At 36.6% G+C, this 11,526-nt stretch overlaps 1 protein-coding gene across 1 annotated transcript; it reads right to left on the reverse strand.

Annotated features, from left to right (window-relative positions):
• Positions 1–4,373, reverse strand: LOC121641773 (protein NDRG1-like). Its single transcript, XM_041988054.1, has 13 exons — positions 4,336–4,373; positions 4,093–4,167; positions 3,768–3,873; positions 3,499–3,619; positions 3,265–3,327; positions 3,015–3,075; positions 2,649–2,735; positions 1,907–1,963; positions 1,588–1,754; positions 1,376–1,475; positions 1,223–1,258; positions 1,081–1,132; positions 1–718 (listed from the first exon to the last, which is right to left on the reverse strand). The coding sequence occupies exons 2-13, from the start codon at positions 4,141–4,143 to the stop codon at positions 495–497; spliced, it is 1,125 nt and encodes a 374-aa protein (XP_041843988.1). The 5' UTR covers positions 4,144–4,167; positions 4,336–4,373; the 3' UTR covers positions 1–494.
• Positions 4,374–11,526: the final 7,153 nt, after the last annotated feature.

The raw sequence follows: 11,526 nt of genomic DNA on the forward strand, positions 1-11,526 counted from the left end.
CCTGCAGTTAATAATACACAGCTGTTATAGTTGCATCATAATATCATACCCATTCCTATGGTTATGAATATATAGATTTTTTATTTTACTCTGTAATATGATATTTTTGCACATTTATTTTAAACTCTTTAGATAAAAATACATAAGAATTTTACATAAACACTTTGAAAGACTTCATCACTTTTCTGATTTCTTCCTCTACTTTTTGAAATGATAAATATGAAAGACTGAGGAAGACTGCAGCTGAATCTCTGATATAGTTCAGAGACACAGAGGACAAAAGACACCAATAAATGAGAAAAGACACAAAGGAAATCAGAGGGAGAAGGGAGGGATGGAGGAAAGTCACATTTAAGATGACCTGTGGGTTTTCAGAGGAGATGAAAGAGAATCAAGTCACTGAATTATTGGAAGATGAACACAGAAGGAAAAGAATGAATGAGCAGATATATATATAATGAGGTAAGTGCATTAGACTAAGAGCAGTGTGCACTCTAGCATGCCACTTCAGCCTTTGGGATGTTCTGGTTAATATTGGGCACACTCTCCATGGACACATCAGTGTGTGAGCGCCCGCGCTTCTCCTCAGTGTTTTGTGAGTGTGTTCGGCCACGCTGCAGTTCGTTGGTGTGTGAGCGGCTTCTAGAGCCGTCACAAGATGCAGCGCTGGAGCTGGAGGCTGTCCGTGAGCGAAGTCGGGTCATACTGGCACTGGACACTAGAAGAAAAACAGAAACATACTTTTTATGATGATGTATCTTCACAGTCTCTGTGATCATAAGTTTGATTTCTCTTAGACAAATCCCCCCTCTATTTTCAACTGTATTGATTAAGGCTGCAGTAAATCTCCATATTGTGATAAATTCCATAACATTTTTTATCAATAAACACTCCACTGGGTTCAAGAGTAATTCTTTTGCTTACATAAAGTTATTTTTAATACTAGTTCGTACTGAATAAAACAAGGAAAGAATTAGTTTTTCATATTATGACAACAAGGGGGAATTGAGATTTAAAATAGCCTGAGATATAATTGTCTAGACTTGATTTTAATTCTAAAAGTAAAATATATTCACTTACAGTATCCAATGCCCTGGATGAAATATTTGAGGGCTTCAATCACATTGGCTGGCTGTGGAGAGGATAATGTAAAATTAAATACATTTCTAACTAGTGAAAAGGAGACTCAACTCTCAGCATTGTCCAAATAAGATGATCATACCTGATCAACCTGAGGAAGCCCTCCACAATCTGCCATCTAGAAGCCAACAAAAGAGCAATTAGACATGCTAGCTGCTCTGTTACAGCACAAGTTTAAAAATATATAGGAAAGGGTCATCAAGATTATACATTTATACATTAAATATGTGTGTACCTTGAGCAATGTGGTCTTAGTAGGGTTGAGTTTAGAGTTGCAGTCCACCACAGGTTCTACAACTGGAGAGTTATCTCCCACAACCAGCAGAGAGGCACATCTACATTATAAACATACAGAGCAGCGATTTAAGGTTTAGAATATGACAAGGCCTTCTGCATATGTACAAATCTGTAAATTATATGTAACTAAGTTAAATGGGTTTTACTCACTTCAGAGTCCTGGCATTGATGTTCCCTCCAGGAACAGGCCTCTCCACCTCCAAAGCACCACGGCTGTTGTAGGAGCGGTAGAACTGACTCACGTTGGACTGGTTCATGGTTGTTGTGATGTAGTGGCGATATGTAGCCACAAGGTCGTGATTTGTCTGGATCTCATCCTGTAAATAAGGATGAGCAGAGATCACCTCATTCATATTTGTTACTATAGAGGGGAAAAAAATAATTTGATTTTATTAAAAAGCAGGGGTTTTCAGCTTTTGTTACCATGGTGATTGAAGCCAGTCACTAATAAATATCCATGATCACTTACCCTTCCAAACAAGTGTGTGATTACTTTGTCTGGGAGAGTGTGGGTCCATTCAGTAATCTATAACACAGACAGTTAAAAGTATTAACATAGGATAGTTTAAAACGATAATATCAGAAAAGTGAAACTGCAAAAAAAACCCTATATGCATTACCGGACACAAATGTCATAAAAAGCTTGTACATAACTCAAATCCAGCTAATAGCTATAGTCAGGGGGCTATGCCCATTAGAAATGTTTTATTATGCTTTAAGGGGTCTTTCCTTGTCCTTCAGTGTCTTATTTCATGTTATTTGCAGGTCTGCAAAGTTATGAATCACAAAGTCTACACATAATGGAGTTAAATTTTCCCAAATAAATGTGTCTCCCAAACAGCCTGAAATGCTGTGTTTGAGGTCTTTGCTTTTTTTCATGACATAGGCACATTATTGTATAACACATCTATATAAGTCATGCCTAGTGGCAGATATCTGGCACACCTCAAACAATCAGTGAGTTTCTGCCAATCACTTTTATATGTTTTTAGCAATCAGCTTTTAAATCAGAGCAAACTGAGCTAAAAAGAAGAATGTCACATAAAATGTGAAAAGAGATGATGCATCAAAATGTATGTGCTTTTTTTTTAACAATGAAGCATATACATTTCTAGGTGAAATGAAAAAAATGAAAATTTTATAATAGTGATGTTCATTCCTTACATTAACATGCATAAGAATCATCCTGTATGTGGGTGAAAGGCACCTACCTTGTTTGCAACAGAATCCATTATGCCTTCAGCATTGGGGTTAATATTGATCAGAACCAGTCCATCCACCAAATCAGGGTGATTCAGCTAGACACAAAGAGGATAGATAAATAATTTATGTGTTTGTTTGCATTGTTAAAAGACTTTTCCTCTCATTCCTCTCATATGCCACATAAATAGTCTTCATGTAAGGAAGATGACTGTTTGAGACATGAAACTATAATATTAATGAGCAGACTTCCAAGAGTAAAGGTATTTATACATCTCTATACATCAACAGAGGGAAAAACTAAAACCAAATTCATGTCATATTTTTTGTTTGTGAGTTTAAGCAGCATCTTATGTTTTAATTGGATTTGAACTTACAGCAAATTTAGCCAGGATGTAGGCTCCTGCCCCAACTCCCAGGCCAATCACACTACGCATCCTGTTAAGCATAGTTAAAATGTTAATTGCTCAAATGTTACAGCGGAGGTGAGACCAGGTCATGTTTGCAAATGAGGACTGGTTCTCAAACATTTTTTTACCTGGTTAAATAAAGGTTAAATAAAAAAAAATAAAAATAAAACTAAAAGTGTCCTATCAAATTGTTTTAGAGAAAGTCAAGTTGGCTAACCCAAAGTGTTTGAGGACAGCAGGCAAGGCTTCAGAGAGCTGGTCCATGGACGGGTAGGTATACCTGAAGAGTCAAACATCAAATTTATCAGCAGCAGGCATGGCGTCTACTAATGTGCAGTTGTTTAACTTGTTAAATAATTGTAGAGTTAGAGAATAGTTTATAAATATGAAGACAATGAGAAAGGACATCTAAAGTAAAGGAGGCTGAGAATAATGAGGAATGTCTACTAACGCAGCAGGCAGAGTTTTGGCTCCCTCATGTTGTCCCGGTGCTTCAACATGACAAACAGGTAAGGATCTGACAATTTCCTGCATGTCTTCATGGTTGAAGAGGGTCTCAAAACAGGTCTTATCTGCAGTAAAAATAAATAAATAAATAAAACACAAAAATGACATAAACAATGATGATGTATTATTCAGAATGCAAGTATTATCTGTAAATTATTGCAGGATGTTAACGTTAGAAAAGCTGCACTTTAGCGTCGAAGAACTGTGGCTTACGGTTCAGTCCGACATCATGAAAGGTCAGGATGGAGGGGCGATTTGCCCTCAGAGTCCCCGTCAAGACACAGTGGACGTCCCCATACTGTGTCTCCACATGTTCTTCCTAAAGAAAAACATATTTATTTAGATAATTAGTTCATATCCATTTTGAGGACAGCTGTAAGTATGAATTACCAAAACAGAAACAAAACTAACCAGCTCTCATATATGCTACAACTCAATGAATATAAAAAAGGCACAAATAATTAATTCACTAAAATTAGTAACTGTTAAGTCAATAGACAATGGATCTAGAATAACTGAAATTTTCTGTCATACTCACAGTGATGTGGGGCTCAAAGACAGAGTCAGAGTCGTTCTCCTCCAGAACCATGGCTGCTCTTTCAGAGTCAATAGACTACAACAGATATAAGGAGATGTGAGCTTTTCTAAATGTGATTTTCTGGCAGCCCTATAGTCAGATACCAGATGAGAACAGCAGTTCAGCAGGCGTTTGACAGACTATATGTTTGAGCTGGTTTATATATCCTCAGACGCTGATCTGTTGCTAAGCCTTAACGGCAACCTGGTTCAGGCGTGGCCAACTGATCTTTTCTTCTTTAATCTGACCTCAGGCTGCTGGAATCCCACAGAGAGGGCACAAGATGTTTACAAAGAGTTAATATCCATCATGCAATAATAAAACTTACATATCACATTTCAATGCAACTTAACGTAAATAAAACTAAATATAAAAAACAGATAAGATCTGGATCATTATATCATTCTCATGTCATTAAAGCAAATTTTTTCTCGGGCTTTCTTAAACTTGTTTTTCTTAAATTGGGCAATGATGAATGTATCTTTAGGACACATGACACTTTCACATAAGCCATCATAAAGCTTGCTGTATTTCATGTTTTGCTTTGGGACACGAGCAAAATCACAATACGATCAGCCCGGCCATGAGCAGGTCAGCTGTTTAATCTCAGTGCACCATCTGTTCTTCACACTAAAGCAGGCTGTTCCCTAAACTTCAGGAAGCATGACCTTTATGTTAATATAGGGCAGTCACTTAATTGGAAAAGCTTCTCTGAACTCTGCATGTTCTTTTACTTTTTATAAATATGGCAACTAAAATTAATTTTAGCTTCATGGCTTTGGACATTCATGCAAACATCTCACAAATGTTCTTCAACAGGTTAATCCATGTTAACCTAAAAACCAATCAGGATAACCTACAGTCACTGCAGAGCTTCCTGTGGCAACAGAAGCAGTTTATTTTCATCTTGATGTGACGTGAAGACAAGAGAGTGTTTTGATGATGTTTGATGCCTAAATGAAGACTCAAAATTGTGGGTAAAATTGTGCATTTATTTGTTCAAAGGTTAAATGTGTACTTTCATGAATTCCCAAAGAAATAAAAGGTTAAGTAGAAATTACTATCATGTCAATATAAAGTTAGCAAACTGGGATGTGCTGTAGCAATGATGGTGATGGTGATGGTGTATAGGTTGATGTTCAGTAGAAGAATGTAAATACAACCAGGCAAGTGTTTTCACATTTTCTTTATGGTTTTTGCACTAAAATTGGTATGTTTTAATGTTTGTGTGCTTAGTACACTTACTGAAAAGGTAGCATTATCACAGCTTAAGGAACAAGGCCAGTGTACCGCCATCTTTCAGAGGACAGGTATATCACTTGACAATCTTTTAATCTCTGTGAACTAGTCTCCTTATAGACTTTCTGTAAAGTGAGTTCTTTCCATTCTGTTAACTGGGCTGCAGCATCCTGAGTGTCTTACATTCTTGTGTTCCCATTGGAGCTGAGCTGAGAAAAGTTTATTTATTGCAGTTATTTAATTAAAGATATAATGCTGATTAAATAATGTGTTGACCAAATGTAAGTGGCTGTTTTGACCGGTGTAAAAAGGTCCAGTATAAAAGCCAGGTTTGTTTGTTATCTTTTTAGAGCTCCTTCGACTACACGTTGTGAATTCACATCTAAATGTCATACTTGAACTCCAGACCTTTTACGCTTGAAATTGGAACAAAGGAGGGATACCCCACATCAGTCTATGAAACAGTTTTTGAGTCAAATGTCTTATTACATTCAAGAGCCACAAAAAGTGGGTTCTACCTGTTATAGAAAGTTAATTGCCAGTTTGGATATCATTGTTCCTAAAATGATTGAATGATGTCTGACTCATAATTAGAAAAGAAACGAGAAAAAGAAAAAGAGAAAATGATGACTACTCTTCTTTTACTTAGGTTGTACTTAGTTAAACATTGAATTAAAACATTCCAAACTTCTGCAGCTACTAACTTATAGAAAAACTTTGTCTAGAAAGAGAGCTTGATGACTCATTTTTATTTTGCTGAGTCATTTAATGAACGAGCAGAAGTAGTGACTAACGACTGGAGACTTCAGACAGTAACAGCTGGCTGAGCGGAAACACAACAGACTGCCCAGTGAGCACCTTGATGACTACATTAATGCCACCACTGCCTAAACCATGCGCACAGACCTGGATAAGAGCCATGTGAAGGTTTAATCCATTTAGTGGTGCCTGCAGAGCAGTGGACAGCAGATGGATCTTACTCAGCTTCACGTCACTCTGAGGCCAGTATAACACCAAATGAACCCTGACTGAGCTCTGGCCTGCAAACCTATTTTACCATTAATGGCTGTCCCACATTGTGTTGGATGTGACATGGTTAGAAGAAGTTCATTTGATCATATTCTCCATGTGTCACCTAATGTACAAAAACATTTTAACAACTGTGCCATTTAATCAAACAGCAGCAAAGAAAGTGTTTTCTTTAAGTGTTGTTCTGTAAAATGTGTTTGAATGTCATTGTCAGTCCAATCACTCTAACCCTTGTTTACATGACAAAATTCTATTAAACACAACTTTAACCTTCTCTCTTGTCAATATTTCTACCCTGATTTGACATGTCTGCAAAATACACATTAAAAAGTGAAAGAAAGTTAAGGATTATTAAAATCAGGGTTATGGCTTGATGATAGCTTGACATATGGGTCACAGCTGATGTATAGGCTGCACGCACAGACTTTAAATGCAGCCTGTGACTTTGAACTCATTTCAGATTTGGTGGCAAACATTCAGGTCACTTTGGTTACGGTTATTAAATTTAAGTTTAAACTGATGACCATTTTAGAATGGGTCTGAAAGTCTTGGTAGGTTACTTTTTGTGTGGTTTCATGGAGAAAATGAACAGAATTGACCATTCACAAGTTTAAGCAGCACATTTGGCACCTCAGTGTAACTTCCCAGTAGAGTCCAGTAGATGGAGTTTCATGTCAACTTTCGAAGTTCGTCTGTCAAGCGACAGCATGAGGACAGCTAGATTATCATCATGTTGTTTAGTTTTTCAGCATTATAAACCTGTGACATAACTGTTTATTAGTATAACATTAATTTGATTGGTTTTCTTTTAATTTATGTGATTTTTCCTTTTTTTCCCAAATATTTATACATATATTTTATTTGGCTTTTATTCAACACCAAAAAATCTGTTTGACATGATTAATATCTTTTTAACAAGAGTCCTCGCTAAAATAATAGCAACAGCGCTTATAGAAATGTAAATATAGGGCTTTCATTTGGATTTTTATTTGTTTTGAGAATCGTGTGTAACATTTTCTTAACTTTGTTTTTGCATTCTCTAAATTTCTTTGCTTCAAACAGCAGGCCTGCATGTGATTCAAATGCATAAACTAGCATAGTAAAATTGTATTGTCAAGCTGACAACTGGTTGCCATGGTAACTCTTCAAAGTGCAGGTGAAAGTCCTGCCATCCGGCTCTCTGCTTTCAAAACATTCTAATTATACACACAGCAGCTGCTGCTGCTTGCCACATGCCTGTGTGTGTGTGTGTGTGTGTGTGTGTGTGTGTGTGTGGGTGTTTGTTATCCATACATGTAGGTGTGAGTCTGTCTGTGTGGTTCAGGTATTACTCGTGTGGTGGAGACTTAAATCTGTTTACACAGTCCTGTTGTTGGCATTTTTACCTAAAAGAAGAGCTAAACCAAACCTAAAGCAATAAATTTTAAGATTGAAATGTGTTTAGTGTTAGAGTTGGGATATAGAGTTTGGTATTTGGTAGTTTTAGTTATGGTTGAGTTTCCAGATATTCAAACTTAGCTATCCTCTCAGAAGACAAGGATACGTGATTAATAGGAGCATGTCCATATATTTGTGTCCAGTGGTGTGTATATGATCCAGAAAATTGTGTAAAAGCAATTTATATCTTCATATTCCATATGATTACATTGGCCCACTCAGTCATATGTTTATCCATATAATCCGAATGAACTCAGAAATATTATCACAGCTCAACAGGAAGCCCATTAAAGATGCATCAAATCTGAAATTTAACAAGGTGTAGAACTCATTAACACTTGTTGTGTTTGAAACAGGTTAGAGTTTAAAAGCTATAAGTTACTGAAGAAACTATGCATCCTTTTCATATCTAGTTTCTTTTTAGTTGCTCAGAGAATTATGAAGTAGTTGACACAGTAGCAGGAGTGGTGTGCATGTGGGCCAGGGTTGATAACTAACCCAGAGGAGGGAATGCACTGTGTAATTTTATCAACATAGTTATCAGTGTAAAGCACATTTGCACTTTCAATTTAGTCTTTTAGTGTAAATGAAAGACTAAGAACCAATCTTATTTAGCCTGTGAGTAACCATTTGGTAAATTTCTGAAAGATTAGCCTTTTTCTGGGTAGTCTGGAGATAAACCAAGGCTATTTACAGTGAATTACCAGCTGTAAATACCCAGTGCTATGCAAACTATTTACTGGTGATGTGTTGGTACTAAGATCATGGATGCATTGTGGCAGCAGGCATTGTAGAAATACCCTATGAGTTGTAGCAACCAAAAAACATAGTTAGATAAGCTGCCCAAATTCTTTATTTTCATTCATGGAGCGTGTGTTTGTGTAGTAGCAAAAACAATTACAACAGCGTGAGAACAGAAGCTCCTGAGCCAGATTAGAGCTCCTCTACGAAGGTGATGGAAGGTTTAAGTAGAACAACTCATTGCATAATGCCTACCAAGAAGGATCTAGTTTCACAACAACATTTACTCAACAGTATAAAGAGTCATAAAAAAACAAAACAAAACAAAAAAACAAAACACCAGAACTTAATATATTGGATATGTTTATTTCCTGTCACTATTTTTCCTTTACCAGACTACACTCTAACATTTTTGGCAGCCATGGATGTCACTGTTTTTTAAAAAAATAAATTTATGAATCCATAACTGAGCTGCTTAAACTTGAGCATAATGGGCTGAATCTAATTGCTGGAATTATATGTTATTCTAGTTTTATTAAGAGGCTCAAATATGTCAAAATTTAATTTTATTAATAAATGTAACACCTTTTCAAAAACCCCCTAACAAATGCACAATCATTGTGGTATTTGGATTTCAAAGTTTAATATGAGGAAACAAGGCCATAAATTATCTTTAGTTTCATTTTATATGTTAGTCAAGCCTCAGCATGTTTCACTTTTAACAGCAGTGATCATCACAATCAACAGGCTTTCTTGAAAAAAAAAAAGTTTGAACACTTCCTTGACATTTCCTTACAGCTGTGGTGAGAAGATTCAGTGCTAAAATCTTTGTAGGTCAGCTTGATGCTTTTTTTAATGAAACTGGGAGAGGGGCCATAGCCAGTGCCCCTTAAAAAGCACAAGACTGCCAGGTGATGACTGACCTACACTGTCAGCTCACATTTCCAGAAACCACTGCAACATGTTAAGGCTGGCAGTTTGGAGCATCAAAACAGATGGTCACAGCAGAACTGGCTGTTCCTCAGGAGGGTCAAACAGTGCAGGTACTGAGATGAAGAGTATCAGGGATTGGGAAACCTATCATAAGGGTACTGTTTTATTAGCTACAGATCAGCAGCCATGGGCTCCTTAAAGTAACTATTTAACACTCTGACAACTTAGAGAAACTAAGAAACAGCATTTGTGATATTGAGGGTCAGGTCAAGACTTGACTCTATCATATATGCAGGCTTGTATTTACATCATCTTCATGGAGGGATCAGCAGGAGAAAATTTCTCAAGCAATATCACCACTACAATTTGCAAATGAACACCTAAACAAGCCTGATGCATTTTGGAAATTAGTCCTGTGGCTCCTACGAGGTTAAAATACAACTGAAAGGAAGAGAACCAGGAGGGGGGATTTAATGAAAAGATCACCTCTTTAAATGATAACCTTGATAGGAGAACAATCACATTTTTGGAAAGACAGATCCCTTTAAATGTGGATGCAAACATTACATTCTTTGTAAAACAGCTGAAGATGATGACAGATATCAAATAATTTGTAATGCACCTCAATTTTCAGTGTCTGTTAGTAGACATAAAAAAGTATCCAGCCCAAAAATCATAAAGAACTTTACAACTTTTGCAGGAAAAGAGTAAAACAAGCCTCATAGCAAGTTACATATTCATCAAGCAGGGATTCTTGGCCATGGTGATGTTACTGACAGTGCATGACACTAGAAGATTTACGTGGAATGTTTTTCTTTTTTCATTACTTTAAGCTGTAGAAGAGAGAAATAAAAAAAAATGTAGGCTATATTTCTCTGAAAATAATATAAGTCTTAAAAGATCTAAACTTAGCAACTCAAGTAATGTGTTCCTCACTTAATAATTTACATTTTAAATAACATATCTGAGCCTTTTTCAGCTATTAAGGAGACACTTCTACTGAACTTCCATTCTATGTATAGAAATCATCTGTGGTTAACATCTCCATTGAACAATGTGGCAGAGGAAAGACTTGTCAAGTTTACATCGCAATTCTGAGGCCTTTATCAGTCAACCTGTCACTTTGTGTTTGGAATCTGCTAATCACCCCTTGTGGCTATTTTTAAAGTGGTTATCTGTGATACAAAGGGTGGCAGGCTATGGTAATGAAAATCAGAAGTGGGATAACAGTTGACCCAGTAGCCAAATACTTGTCACCATAAAGCATGAAGAACTGCTCAAGCTCCGAGAAAACATACATACCTATACAGAAATACTTAAAAACAGGTGTGGTCATCAACATTAAAATTTATCATGATGAATTGGAAAGAGTTGTAATAGTCCTTCAGCTAATTTTCAGCTAATAAGAGGCCTTTTTACATCTCTGTGAGTTGGTCAAAAATCATATTAACGTACAGTCGTAGTGATTCATAGATAGGTAAGGGCCCATTTATATACTGGATAGAACAAATTGATGTTGTGTGGTAACTTTACAGGATTAGCTGACACTGTAGATTAGCTACAAGAAAACAAACAAACTTTACACTATTGTCTCTTAGAGAGAAAGTTAATTCCATTAACTGAGACTCAACGAGTTTACTTGTCCAATCTGTCTGGTAGCTTAAAAGGCCATCTATTTTTAGATTTGAGGAGGAGAAGGGAGGGAAAACAGGAGCGGGTCCAGTCAGTGTGTTAGTGCAACAAATATTCAAGACACCAATTATTTTGCAAATTTGTAAAGAAACTTGATGTAATGAAAACGTTGCTCTTCATATATTTTGTACAGTATATGTGAAACATTAAGTAATCATTGGCACTGGGGAAAACAGCACCCCTTCTCTACTACTTAAAGGGTGGCGGCAGAAAAGACTAGTTGAAGTAGCTAAAGGAGAGGAGTAGGAGGACGGGTAGGAGGGGGAGGAGGTAGAGTTAGGCTCCTCTCCTCTCTTTCTAAGAGCATTAACTCTAGAGCTTTCT

The sequence above is a fragment of the Melanotaenia boesemani genome, chromosome 6 (assembly GCF_017639745.1).
Source record: "Melanotaenia boesemani isolate fMelBoe1 chromosome 6, fMelBoe1.pri, whole genome shotgun sequence".
Classification (NCBI taxonomy): Eukaryota; Metazoa; Chordata; class Actinopteri; order Atheriniformes; family Melanotaeniidae; genus Melanotaenia; species Melanotaenia boesemani.